General features: G+C 32.9%; 1 protein-coding gene across 1 annotated transcript in view; it reads right to left on the bottom strand.

Moving 5' to 3' along the window:
• The window catches only part of hig (locomotion-related protein hikaru genki), a 49093-nt gene extending 39454 nt beyond the window's left edge, over positions 1 to 9639 (bottom strand). The window contains exon 1 of the mRNA XM_088030421.1: positions 9413 to 9639. Coding sequence (XP_087886547.1) covers positions 9413 to 9497 — 85 coding nt within the window. The 5' untranslated portion in view covers positions 9498 to 9639. The remainder of the gene's footprint in view (positions 1 to 9412) is intronic.
• Positions 9640 to 15262: the final 5623 nt, after the last annotated feature.

Raw genomic sequence — 15262 nt, 5'->3', positions numbered from 1 at the left:
TTCTTCACTCTTTGAGCTACTCGAAGAGACGTACCTGCAAAATTTCATACTACTTCTAGCGCCTGAAATCTGGATTCGTCTCGTGTATCTGTTTTATACATAAAACAATCTGATTACACGGATTTCCAGGTTTAAAGTGTCCGCCGGCGTTACGTGACGATTTCATCAAAAACCCTTGGAATTACTTGATTTTTGTATTATTTATTACAAACTGGGAGAATAATTTTTCGCTGAACGTTCTTTTACCGAAGACGTGGCAACCCATCAGAACGTTCAATGGAGCTCGAAGTTGCTCCGATTTCTGCACGTTATCCTCGAAAAAAGGCACTAAAACCGCATGCACCACTTTAATGTATCGAGGTTCGATGTCTTCTCTCTGCATGATGGCAAGTGGTTTCTACTTATCGCTTCAGGTAACTTTTATGGGGGCTGCTTGTGCATGTTCACTTCTTTTAATAACACTGTCCTATGTTTAAAGATTTTTTTACAGACGGTTTTCATGGGTGTTATTTCTCTATTCAAAGCTTATTGTGTGCCCTTCAGCGCTTGCCCTTTCTAATAAAAGTACATAATGTGGCAACCCGCGACAATTGTCTCCTAAAGACGTCCGTTATTAAGATTTATGCCAACAAAGCTGTACTGCAATTATAGTTGTTCCAAGGTGATTAATGACAGTTGCGTAGTTACCCTATTCCGACATTTGCTACGTAATTTAAACCATGTATCATTACGCAATCTACAAAATTAATTATTCATGTATTAAATAAGCCGAGCAAGGCCCATTAAATCTCTCCTAAGGTTACGAAAACTCTATTTACTCAGTGTGATGAACCTTAAAAAGTGAGTTGCAATTAAAAGTTTAATTTCGTCACCTCGTTAAGTTGGAACTTAAATATTTCAAGTTTCGTCACAAAAGAAACTATTAAACCTATTAAGGAAATAGGGCGAGAATTCTTACGCAGATTAAAGCTGAATTGGAGCGACTATACTGGCGTGGGGTGTGAAGTAACACTACTGTTACTAACTTCAAGAATGACGCCTAATCACATTTTCTCCCAACTCTCTAGTCTACATAATGCATCATCTTTCTTATGAGCATTCTGCTGGAAGTACTGTAATTGCGTTAAGAAACAATTATTTTACTTTATAAGGTTCCGTACGGAAGTTCTCATTCCTGGAAGAGACAGGAAAGTTTCTTTCGTGATAATGTGATATTGCCACGTCTGCACACGTAGTTTCACTTATACTCTCATTTGAAAAAAACTTACTTTTCACTTACTTATCTAAACAGAATTTCTGCGTTTTGATTTTAATTGTATTTGGGCCACATAGGTAGAAATTTTGCTCTCGCTGTAAGAAAAGTTCAATCAGTTTCGATAAAATTGCATACCTACAAATTTCTGTACAGCTATAATAGGTGTACTCTGATCTTTTTTATGTCTTCTACAAAGTGTAATCAAACTTTTACGATTATACGCGCACATGCCAAGTTTAAACCTTAAAATGAAGCGATGAGAATTGTTCTTTTTTACCATTAGATAATAATAAAAAGAATTTTATTTCTGCATACAAAAATAAAAATCAGAAATGTCTGTAAATGCCCACTTTAAAAAATTAGAGGTTTTTTGTGTTACAGCTACGAAATTTTGGAAAGTTACTCTTTTTTAATCGTTTACTAACTAAAATGCAAAACTGAAGAACGAAAGACTCAAATCTTGTAAATTTTTATTCATTTTGAAAACCTAGCAAAAATTTTCGACATCCTGCACTAAAATTAGTAATTTTGGTAATTTTTGTGATACGGCGATAAAATTTGGGGAAGTTACTATTTCTTACTCGGTTATTAATTTTCCCAAATTGCACCTTTGTAGAGCAAAAGACTCAAATTTTGGAAATTTTCATTTTTAAGACCAACCAAAAAATTTCCTTATCCTCCACTAAAATTCAAAGTTCTGGTAATTTAAGTACTATAGCTATAAAATCATTTTTAAGACCAAGGAAAAAGTTCCCACATCTTTCGCTAAAATTCGTAATTTTGGTAATTTTAGTGCTACAGCTATAAAATTTGGGAAAGTTGCTATTTTTAAGTCGTATACTAACTTTACCAAATTGTAAAATTGTAAAGCAAAAAACACCACTTTTAGAAAATTTTATTTTTGAGACCAAGCAAAAAGTTCCCACATCCTTCATTAAAAATTGTAATTTTAGTAATTTTACTGTCACAGCTATGAAATTTAAAAAGGTTACTATTTTTAAATCGTGTATTAACTCTACCAAAATGCAAAATTGTAGAGCAAAAGATACAAATTTTACAATTTTTTTTTATATTTGTCACAAAAAAAAGTTCCCACATCCTTCACTAAAAATCGTAATTTTGGTAATCCTAGTGTTACAGCTATAAAATTTGGGAAAGTTACTATTTCTAAGCCGGTTAATAATTTTAGCAAATTGCAAATTTGTAGAGCAAAAGACACAAATTTTAGAAACTTTTATTTTTGAGACCAAGCAACAAATTCCTCTTTGTAGATAATTTTAGTGCTACTGTTATAAAATTTAGGGAAGTTGCTATTTTTAAGTCGTATATTAACTTTACCAAATTGCAAAACTGTAGAGCAAAAGACACAAATTTTTGAAATTTTTATTTTTTACGAAAAGCGCAAAATTTCCACATCTTTCACTAAAATTTGTATTTTTGGTAATTTAAGGGCCACAATTATGATATTTGGGGAAGTTAATATTTTCAAGTCGTGCATTAACTCTACCAAATTTAAAATATCTAAAGCAAAAGACACAAATTTTAGAAATTTTCATTTTTAAGACCAAGCAAGAATTTCCGACATCTTTCACAAAAATTGGTAATTTTGGTAATTTTAGTGCCACAGTTATAAAATTTAAGTAAGATAGTATTGTTGAGTCGTGCATTAACTCTATCATGTTGCAAAGTTTTAGAGCGAAAGACTAAAATTTTAGGAACTTTTATTTTTGAGACCACGTTCCCACTTCCTTTTCAGTCATTTATTAACTCTACCAAATTGCAAGCTTGTAGAGTAAAAGAGACTAATTGTTCAGTGCGACATAATAAAAATGCATTTTTGCATCAAATTGATGCTTCCGCAACAAGAGCTTGATTAATTAATCAAAAGAAAAATCAACATGCAATATGATACCTAGACGGTATGCCGAAAATCCGATGAGAAAATTTCCTTACACAAAATTTAGATTTTTAATTAATTAAGTTGTCTAGCTAGTTCGAGCGTGTCAAAAGTGGTAACATCTCCAAATTATTTTACAGTTAAAACGTTCAAAGTTATGGAATTTAATAGAAAGTTTTGAGTGCGTGTTTTCAAGTTTATAGTTTGTCAATTCAAAACCAAAGTCTAGAGTAGTCTGCGTGTACAAATTTTAAATCCTTAGATTCTGAGAATATAGCGAAGGTGGCAGTCTGAAACTTTTAATAAATGAAAAATTCTACTTAAAAAAGAATCTAAATCTTAATTTGAAATCCGCAGTTAGGGCATCGCCGAGGAATAAACTTTGCCGTCCATAATAAACTAATAAAACAATCCGCATTCTATGCACGTAAACCGAGAAGAGTGTATTAAATGCACTAATAAAGTGTTCACCCGCCCTTATCTTCATGCTTGCAGAATTTATCCCAAAAAGATACAAATAGTCTTATCTAGCAATAATTTAGAACTAAATTAGTTAACTTCGGACAAACCGGAAGCTTCGTAATAACTCCAGAACCTGAACAAACAAAACACGGATTAATTACCATTTCCGTCGATTGGAAAAATTCGCTTTAATTACCCAAAGATCTAAAAGCAGCTTTAAAAATCCACCCCAACACAAAGTTGTTTTTGCAGTCGGAGTCATTACAGTTCCGAAGCTAAATCGGGAAATAATGAGACCAACTCGGTAATTAAAACAAATTATTTCTGCAAACTTTATTTATTGGCCTTCCAGGCAATTTTTTCTGCCCGCCATTATGTCCTGCCATCACTGCATTATTTACTTCATTATAAATTTCAGAATGGCGTCCTCGGTTTTTACACCACCAGGGAAAATCTCATATGGGGTTCAATCTGACAAAGGTGAGAGGACATGGTAAACCTAAGCGTGTTGTTTCCCCAGTTTTTTACCCTGCTAGTAATAAAGCAACATGCGAAATGCACTGTTAATCATTTAAAATGTTTCCGTGGTCGTTCTAAATGAATGCACATGAAATTTCATCATCGCTAAATCCGACCCTCACGGTAGGAAATTGAGTTTTGTTTTACTGCTTGGTTTCTCTTCAAACGCCTCTTGCAGGAGAAAAATACAACAATATGGAAAATTCCACCTCTTGTCTCTATTTGCGGGCGAGAGAATAGGTAATTATTTTATTCCTGCAGTTTTTGCAGATAACCGAGTTAATCTAATTAGCACTGGATGTCTACAAAACTAAAAACTTTACGTATAAATTCTAGAAGTGAAGGCCGAAATTAAATTAAGAGCAAATTTGACGAATGAGTGAGCGTTTTAGAGTTTTATTTTAAAAAAACCTCTGTAGTGCTGCAATTTTAAGTGGAGCAGCCCTTTCAAAGTCACGTGCGAGCTTTCTTTCTATTGTACTTTCAAGTTTCGTAAAGAATAACCATGATAAATGAGGCAAAAAGTCGTCGTGCTAAAAAAAACAGAGCTAAATTGCGTGTAATGATAAAAGATAAAAACGATCATTAGCTGTGGATTTTCTCAGCAAAACAAAATAATTATTTGACCAAGTTTTGTTTGTCGGAAATTGGACGAATACATCACAAAACTGTTAACGAAAGGAAATGGAACTTCGTAAATCCATCCGCTGTCGAAATTATGCGGAGTATCAATATCATCATTGCAAATCTAAGTCTTAATGTTTCTTAAAACTTCGAGGATAAAGCGAGAAGTACAGTAAGCCGGATCGGAATAAAAAAACAGATAAAATTGTGTAAGTTTCCGAACTTTTCAAATTAAATACGTAACTTGAGAGATCCGATTCGGTTCGGTTTCAAATAAACAATGGCAAATATCTCTTTGATCACTAAACAAATTGCATAAAACTGTTGACCCATTAAAGTTGGATTAGTTTAATGGCGCTATATCGATTCGAGTGATGGTGTTTCGTGGCTTACGAGAGTATCAACCCATTGTTACTATCTGCGAGCGCTTAGTTATGACTAAACCATTTATTACACACTCAAACACGTTTGTAATGCTACAACATCAGAAAGGAATTTGTGGGGTGCGAAATTCGCCAATACCGCATTCGTAATGGAAAGCTCTTTGAAACCGGTGTCAGCGACACACACCAACTAGTTCCACAGTTTCGTGTTACCTAAAGCTCCGAGCTTCGTCTTACATGTCCGAAGAAAATTTGATTAAATCTCACGGAAAAAAATTCAATTCGTAATTCGCTATTGATCTAAATGCTTTCTTAAGAAAATGGAATAATAAATAGTCTCTCTTAAGCTACAAACGACGGAATAAATTGGGATGTTGGTGAAAATAGGCGACTGAACGTAAAAGGTTCATCTGATGAAAGTTTTATGAGAGAAAAGAGGATGGAAACTTTATTGCGTTTCACATGGGTCACTTAATCCAAGGATAATTTTTACAAATTTTCTGCAACATCTAATGTTGAGCACTACATTTAACAAATCGAGATAATCTATACAAGGCGCAAAAAACGAAACAAACAACTCATTTTTAGTGCCACAACAAATCAACATTAAACAACATATTTAAATTATATCAACATATGGGGAAACATATTCTAAATCGAGCTAAAACCGAATTTTACAGCCTAAGAAATTTCGCTTCCGTTTACAGATTTTATACGACACCCCACAAAATGAAATCTTGAGGCATCCGAAATTTTCTCGGCAACGAAATTTGAGTATCTGAATTACTCGAGAAATTTTATGTAAGATCGTGATCGACCGAAAATTTTACAACTTGGGTATGCCTGTGAGTTTAGCTGCATTTTTACGGTCATCGATGAGCTGCCAATCGAGAAAATTTAGTAAAATCTATACTTAATTTATCAGTAGGTATAACTTTACTGAAAACAATTCGATTCGTTCAGAATTCTATCTTCTCAGTTTTTTATATTCAATTTATGCTTCATCATTTGAAGAATATAATAAAAGCTCAGAAAAATGCGGGATTAAGAGAAAAAAATTAAACCAAATCCTTAAAAATGGTGCATGCGCCAAATATTTAATTTTCAAATATAAAATTTCTAATTAAGTTAAAAGCTTCAATTTCATCAAATGGAGGAGCTTTCTTGTACTTACATTTGATCTGTCTAACTACAGAAACGAGGAATTGTCTATACAACGACAGAATTAAAATTAAAATCCTAAAAACGTAATTTAGGTACTCGTAAATACTGTTTTATAAATTGAAATTAAGTCAATTCGTAGCATTTAAAACAAATTTAAAGTAAGTTTATGTTCGATTGTACAGGGTCCGGTAACACTTGTGTCCACCCCTAAAATCGTCTTTAATTTTAAAGATAAAATTTTGAAATTTTGCATACGCTCATAGTTGACAACGCTCTAGAAGTTGACGCAAAAATTTGTTTTTTATCACGGTTTGGTTGGCGTCGCGACGCCTAAGAAGAATAATTTTTAGCGATTTTTGAGTTTTTGCGGAAAAATTCGCGAATTCAATTTTTTTTCAACATAACTGTGATTCAAATTTCTGAGTTTTTATTTTAAATCTAATGCAAATTGTGTTTAAAATTTGCGAAAAAAACGCTGTTTTATCAAGTTAGTTTTCAAAATTCTGACAGCGCAGCGGCAAACTACGTTTACACCAAAATTTCACAAGTCACTTTATTCACTCTTATAAAGGTTAATTTTGATTATCACGGGTATGTTGCACTTTATGGACACCAGAAATCGTTAATTAACATCGACAAATCGACAATTTCACCAATTAAGACTTTTGTTACAATTTAAAGCGAACCAAAAGATAGATGTCATTTGGACACAAGATGTTGACAGATGGGTGTAAACGTAGTTCCCAATTTTGACGTAATAAAATTGGAAACTAACTTGATAAAACAGCATTTTTTTTTCAAATTTTGAAGACAATTTGCATTGCATCTAAAACGACAACTGAGATATTTTTCACACATTTATATTGAAAAAAAATTAAATTAGAGGTTGATATCACAAACCCTCACAATTAACTAAAATTACATTTTTAAGGCGTCGCGACGCCAAAATTATTAGTGATAAAAAACAAATCTTTGCGTCAGCTTCTAGAGCTTTGTCAACTATGAGCGTATGCAAATTTTCAAAATTTTATTTTTAAAATTAAAGACGATTTTGGGGGTGGACACAAGTGTTGCCGGACCCTGTATAATAATCTATGTTTTATGATATCGTTTACCGTTCGTAAAGTGGGTCTTTATGGACGGCGCTTGTCAGTGTCAAAAAAAATTATAAATAAAATACCATTTCACCCCTAAATGCGTTGTAAATTTTTTCATACACACTTCTTGACTTTATAAGAAGAAAACATTCCATAGCTTTCTACGTTATTTCAGATATTTTTTCTATTTTATGCAAGTTTCTTTCTCTTGCACTTCAAATGTAAACATAGCTCGTAACCATAACACTAAAAACAACACAGTCAAATTTCGATGCTAATTTTCAATCTTTTGAAAAATAGTATATTTTGTTAAAAAAGAAAAGTGTACTTTTTATCGAGCAATTAAATTGAAGTAGCAAGACGAAGCGTAGCGTAGCCGAGCGTATGCAAAATTGCGAGACAGCAAAAGCCACTTTTCGGCCAAATAACAAATACTACTTTACAAAATTGCCTACTTTACTGTCTAAAAACGACTAAAAAAATAGTGACTTTTTATGACATTTGGAGAAAAAATTGTTTTTCTTACAATGAAACAAAGTCTTGTATGTAATTCGTACATAATTAGACTTTGTAGACTCGCCCTATTCATTTATCGGACTTGTCAACAAAGACCTAAATCATGTACTTATTACATAAGTAGCTATTACGACTGATTGTATAATAACCTGTGTTTTACGGTATCGTTTAGCGTCCATAAAGTGGCTCTTTATAAACGGCATCCGTAATGATAAGTAAAACAGCCGCTTGTTGGTGTCAAATAATTATAAATAATTTAATGTCAAAATACAATGTCATCTCCTGTAAGGGCTCGTCCACAAATAGCTATTAATTACTGAGATTGATCGAAAGTAACTCCAAATTTTTGAGCCCTTTTGTGATAAATAAATTTTGAGCACACTTCAGAAGTACGTACTTGTAAAATTCTACACAAAAAAGCCAAATTTATAATAAACAGGCCAAAGTGATGCAATCTTTTCATAAAAATTTATTGGACTTCACAGCGCCATCAATCCAAAAGATCGCATAAAATCCAAAGACGCAATTTCTAATCGCAACATTATGTAAATACGTTTTACTATTATTATTAAGTACATGCTATGGACGTGCATATGTGGTTTCAAAGTTCAGCATGTGCTCTGATGCAATAAACGTAAACCGTTGAGCACTGTACTCTTTGCTAATTATTCCCAAGTCAGACAGAACGGGATATTCCTGCTCGTACATCATCTTCACAAGTATCATAAACTTATTTTATTTCTGGTTTGGAGCACTTAACTACAAACCTCCAATTCTTAGAAATTCATATTCGTATTGTTCATATTCAGTACAACATTCCAAGCCACGATATCATTCTATGTCCAATTAGCTGAACATCGTTGCATCAGTCAAAGACATCAGTGAGAGCAACGTCCATTACGAAATTAACAGCACTTCTATCTTCACAGACAAGTAAATTTCAGTTAACAATTATGATAGAACTACATGCATTTCTATTTGATTCAACTTTACCAATCCGTGCAATCGGTGCATGTTGTCTCAAAGCATTAAGTTTAATTAAAACATAAATAAACTGTTAACTACTAGTTAAAAACCATTTCCGTATTACTCGAAATGTTTGTTTTCACACCGGAGCGAGCATTGCAACTCAGCATCTCATTGTTCGGTACATTTCAGAAGTAGACTTGTTACAAATGGGATTTAGAACTTGAGTTGCCACTAAAGAACTGCTGACGATGTCATTCACAAACCAATCTGCGAAGTTTCTACAGTTCATATTTTTACAGTCACCCGGCGCATCCACCAATTTTTTCAACCATCAAAAAATTAAGATGTGGACCTTAAAAACGGAGTTTAAAGTTTGATATTACAAGTTTCCAACTGCCGTAACCATCTCCGATAATTTTGCAGATATAAAAGCTTGTATAAGCTTCTTACAATAAAGCCATTAATAACAGAATAATACGTTCTACGAAAGCATAATAAGCAATTTACATGCAAGATATTACAATACCTTCTTGTATTACTCTCGCATGAAGTGAAGTGGAAATGGTTTCCAATAACAACGCGATAAGCACTGATTTATTTACCACGAACATTGTGTTAATGTCAGTACTATAGAATTTTCATCGCTAGTCTAACTAAAATTATTTTCTCTCATATTGATACGTAACATTCGCTGAGCAGTAAATGATGTCAACGCTGCTAAACCTGACGCCGAACTGATGTAAACAGAGGAAGTTGAACCGGTGGATTCTGTGCAATCTACGAGGAACAGCTGATCATTCAAGAGTTGCGCAAGCGTTGCATCAAAGTCGTAAAATGCATTTATGCATACCAACTTTGCAAATTAATTGCAAGATTGATGGTGCAAAGGTCAACGTGCTTTTACTTACTACAAGCTCACTTTTCTAAGTCGAGATTATTTATGGGGAAAAACAAAGACTTTTGCTTTTGTTGAAACCAGCTGAATATTTGAATGCTTAATGAAGAGCTGCATTAATTTATTATCTTCATCAATATTGTGCATGTCGCTTGCAAGGGCAATTTTGGGCGCAATGAAAGCGCGGAGTTCGGGGCTGTTTGAATATACGAGAAAGAACTAAGAACACAGTAGGTAATTGATTTTACAATTTCCTCGGTTTTACAAATAAAGTATCGCGAAGTATAAGGAGTCATAGAAAACCAGTAATTCAAGGAATTATTGAGCTTTCCCGTTTCGTCAAAGTTTGGACAGAATCAGATTTTAGAAATCAAAATTTTGGAGCAACAGACGCAGATTTTAAAAATCTTATTTTTAGGACGGACCATAAAGTTTCAAAATTCTAAATAAAATTTGTATCTTTGGTTGTGTTAGAGTTTACAGCGATAAAATTTATGGAGTTTGCTATTCTTGATCCATTTATTAACTGTGCCAAATTTCAAAATTTTGGTGCAACAAACTTAGATTTCAGAAATTTTTATTTTTAGAACAAACTCAAAAGTTTCAAAATTCAAAATAACAATGTGTATCTTTGGTTGTATTTGAGCCACAGCGATAAAATTTAGGGAGGTTGCTATTCTTGGCTCATTTGTTAACTGTATGCAATTTCAAAATTCTAAGACAGCAGACACAGATTTTGAAAATTTTTATTTTTAGGACGGACCATAAAGTTTCAAAATTCTAAATAAAAATTTGTATCTTTGATTATGTTAGAGCTACAGCGATAAAATTTATGGAGTTTGCTATTCTTGATCCATTTATTAACTGTGTCAAATTTCAAAATTTTGGAGCAACAGACTCAGATTTCAGAAATTTTTATTTTTAGAACAAACTCAAAAGTTTCAAAATTCAAAATAAAAATTTGTATCTTTAGTTGTATTTGAGCCACAGCGATGAAATTTAGGGAGGTTGCTATTCTTGACTCATTTATTAACTATATGAAATTTCAAAATTCTGAGACAACAGACACAGATTTTGAATTTTTTTTTTGGGGACGGACCATAAAGTTTCAAAATTCTAAATAAAAATTTGTATCTTTGGTTGTGTTAGAGCTACAACTATAAAACTTGGAGAGTTTGCTGTTCTTGACCCATTTATTAACTGTGCCAAATTTCAAAATTTTGGAGCAAAAGACGTAGATTTTAGAAATTTTTAGTTTTAGGAGAGACCCAAAAGTTTCAAAATTTAAAATAAAATTTGTATCTTTGGTTGTGTTAGAGCCTCAGCGATGAAATTTTGGGATGTTGCTATTCTTGACCTGTTTATTAACTATGCCTAATTTCAAAATTCTGAAACAACAGACTTTTTATTTTTAGGACAAACCAAATTGTTTAAAAATTCTATAAGAAAAAGGTACCTTTGGTTGTGTTAAATTTACATCGATGAAATTTAAGGAGATTTTATGAGACTTTATGTCCACTACTGTAGGTAACTTCTAATTTTTTACTGGAAGAAGCCTAAACCCGTGTAGAAATATCTTATCAGTGTGACCACATTCAATATTTATATTTTCTCTTCACAAAAATATTTGTGTCCGGACACAAAAAATAAAATCTCGCAAACTCCTCTTTTTCATGTTTTTAATCGCTAACAAAATATAATTTTCAAAGCAACAAAAAATCCGATGTTATAACCGTAACATAAGTAAATATTTTCGCTGTAGAAAGCTCAAACTTTTAATTTTTATCATGCACGAGAAAAATTTTAATATCCGGAGCGAAGTTGATTTTAAAAGATATCCTCACCCTTCAGGCCAGACGCTATTAAGAGTGTATTTACAATTTAAATGTCGTCCTTAAAACACTTTTAATAGGAATTTGAATTTTAAATATTTGGAATTTATAAACAAAGGATAACAACCATTAACATATTCAATGATACGAGTTGCCGAGGAATTCCCTCGACTCTATTAAAGAAAATTAGACAAAGACTGAAAAGAATAGTAAAAAGTCCAATGGCTAAAAAACTTAGCTTAGCGGGTAATACTGAAGTGTTTCTCCCAATGAAGCGTTGAATCCCAGAAATTAATTTACAACTTCTTGCGCCGGAAGGCGTATGCACCATACAGTAAGAAATGCAGAAACTGTTATTAGTTTTGCTTTTTGCCGTTTAAATTACATTTGATTTATGAACTTTAATGGAATTGCTGTGTGTTGCATTAATTAAGATTTGGTTTTCCCATCATCACACAAAAACAAAGGAACTTGGAATGATGTTTTCTGGAATATTATCTCAAAACCGTTTCTCACTAGAGACCGGATTTACGCATTGATTAAATTAGGAAAATTATAAAACACCCCATTAAACCCAGACGGTGGATTTTTACCGAGTTTTAAGTCATAAACCGATTTCACTGCTTCCAAATATGTGTGTGCTTTTAAAATATATTATTTACAACAGAAATTCATACCCTAAAATCATAAAACTCTGACGGTAGTGTCTTGTTTACCGCGGATTTAATGATCGCCAAGTAAAATTTTTAATATGAAGCTGGGAATTGAATTTGGCTCCACTGAACTATTTATTGATAGATAATGACTTCGATTTCAAACGGGCAGATTTGTAATTACACGGTAGTTTTAGGGATGTTAATTGTTATTGTTTCCTGTATCTGACGTTTAACATAACAAAGCTAGAATAGTTATTAGTTCGTGGTTGTGGAATTAAAAGTAAAATTGGAACAATAAATTAGATACTTAACGGGAGTTGTTGGCTTATCTCATGAACAAAACAAAAAGTCTGAATAATTCGGCGGGGTGTCTCCACCTTTGCAGCTACCTGAATCGAGCCCTATTATCTGAGGTAATCATACAAATGCGTACGCCCGACCTACTTGAGGGAACATCGGAAGATAAAAGAGACTGTTAGAGCACTTCAATCTCATGTAGGGTGGTGAAGGGTTCGGATTCCGATTGGATTGAAGTAATCAAAGCGCGGTTATCCACAATAGCTGAGAACCAATCTAATAATTTTCCGCTTCCATTTCCTCGCACTTTTACGAGTCCTTTCCTATGGTTTATGTTCCTTATATCTTTCAGTATCACCTCTCGTAAATATAAACGATTTTTATTATTTGTAAGCTCCCTCTGTTTTCACGTCGCAGGAAGAGACACGATAAGCGTTTTTATAAATTTCCGCGGAAAACTTTCCAGAAACCTCAACGAGCTAAATAATGTATTGTATGGAAAAACGCCGATCTGAAATTACAAACAACGGCGGCGTTGTCGCTGTTATCTTCAAGATAAACACGGAACCCTCAGATCTCAAATTTTATTAAGCAAATTTAATCAGTTTCAGGTTGGGATTCGATTAACACTTCACACATGCCGCCACCGACTTCGGTAAAAATCACATCTGTACACTCTTGAATTTGTTGAATTTATTACTCTCCAATATCGATATTGACATGCGGATTAATAGGACAAAGTCTGATTGATAGACTCGCTTAAATTACAATAAATTAATCGCCAACAAACATTTTAATTTAAGTACGAACTGACCGTTGAAGTTTGTCCTCTACAGAATCTGTAAATGAATGTTTAATTAATCGTACAACTCCATCACACCTTTTTATGTGTTTTTCAACAGAGGGACAAGTGCCGCATTTTTGTTAGAACGTCAATATCAACGCGTGTCCAAATCAAAGGCTGTAATATTAATAATTCAAACTGATTTATTTTTAAGCTCAGTTTTTAAAACAACAGTTGGTGATTGTAAACGTTCGAATTAGCAGCCCTAAAATTCGTGTCCGTGGATGTGGATCAGTAAATCTGTTAATTTTAATGTTGTTAGTTGCCAGGAATTTGATTTGGTTCTTTATCCCCCTTTGAATGACCATTGAAGTGTTTCACTTAAAAATGTGTTCTGTTTGCTCGTTCTAACGCAAAAATCAGCTGTGCAAATGACGAAACTCTTCGGGCCAAAGTACAAAACATAAATTACAGTCGACAAACAATAAGCATAATTAACGGCTTCCTCTACTTAAATTAGAGACAAAGTAACTCTGCCCTACCTTCCACAATAAAATCCGACAGTGCTCAATTGAATCCAACTGAACTAATAGATTTTTCTACATAATAGAGAATTATTTATCTCAATACCAAACTGTCACATCCGACTTGTTTCCAAGATTGATTGCATTTTCTTGGATTTCGTTTTGAGAAGCAATGAACTCGAAATAAAATACTGTTTCAAACTTCAGCGAAAACAATCGTCATCTGGACTGCATAAATCGCTGGTAAAAAATTGCGATTTTTGAATAGATTTTGTGTGAATGGATAAATTGAATAATTGCGTGCAAAATCCATCGCGTTTCCGCTCACAATTTATGGAGGGCTTGCAGAAGTAAACAATGAAAATGTTGCACTCTGAACGTAGACAACGCGTGCAGAATCAGACCTTGATGTTTTTAACAAAATTATTCTAATCTGTTTATTTGATACGCTTTAATTGAGTAAACAATTTTGTTATGACTGATGAGAGGGAGCATCTGTTTTTATTCTGGGGAAATTGCGGTGAACAATCTAATGCGGAACGTGTTGCAAAATAAAATGTCGAAGAATGAAGATCGCAGTTCAATGTTTTACAAAAATTTATACTATAATTACTACCTCATTTTGATTTCCTTGTTCGAAATCAATAGAATCTATAATTATTTAAAATTTTTGAGATGCTTTTAGTGGAGTTAATAGTTTCGCAAAAATATTTGAATTCCTTTTCAATATGTGAAAAATTAATTTTTTAGATTTTAGAAATTTTAATATACAAAATAAAAATTTCTATCTTTGGTTGTGTTAGAGCCCCAGCAATGAAACTTAGGAAGGTTGACTCATTTAATAACTGTACCAAATTTTACAATTATGAGGCAACAGACTCAAATTTTAGAAATTTTTATTTTTAGGACGGACTCAAAAGTTTCAAAATTCAAAATAAAAATTTGTATCTTTAGTTATGTTAGAGCCACAGCGATTAAACTTAGGGAGGTTACTTCTCTTGACCCATTCATCAAAATTGTAAGGCAACAGACTCATTTTTAGAAATTTTTATTTTTAGGACGGACTCAAAAGTTTCAAAGGTCAAAATAAAACTTTGTATCTATGGTTGTGTTAGAGCCAAAGCGATAAAATTTATCGAGGTTGCTATTCTTGGCCCATTTATTAGCTGTGCCAATTTTTAGAATTTTGGAGCAACAGACCCAAATTTTTAAAATTTTTATTTTTAAGACAACCAAAGTTTCAAAATTCAAAATACAAAATTTGTATCTTTGATTAGAGCTACAACGATGAAATTTAGGGAGGCTGCTACACTTGACTCATTTATTTACACTACTAAATTTCAAAACTCTGCAGCAATAGACTCAGATTTTGGAAATTTTTATTTTTA

The sequence above is a fragment of the Gnatocerus cornutus genome, chromosome 2 (assembly GCF_029298725.1).
Source record: "Gnatocerus cornutus isolate USDA-ARS CGAHR chromosome 2, icGnaCorn1.1, whole genome shotgun sequence".
NCBI classification, from domain to species: Eukaryota; Metazoa; Arthropoda; class Insecta; order Coleoptera; family Tenebrionidae; genus Gnatocerus; species Gnatocerus cornutus.
This window is presented reverse-complemented; position numbering and strand designations above follow the sequence as displayed.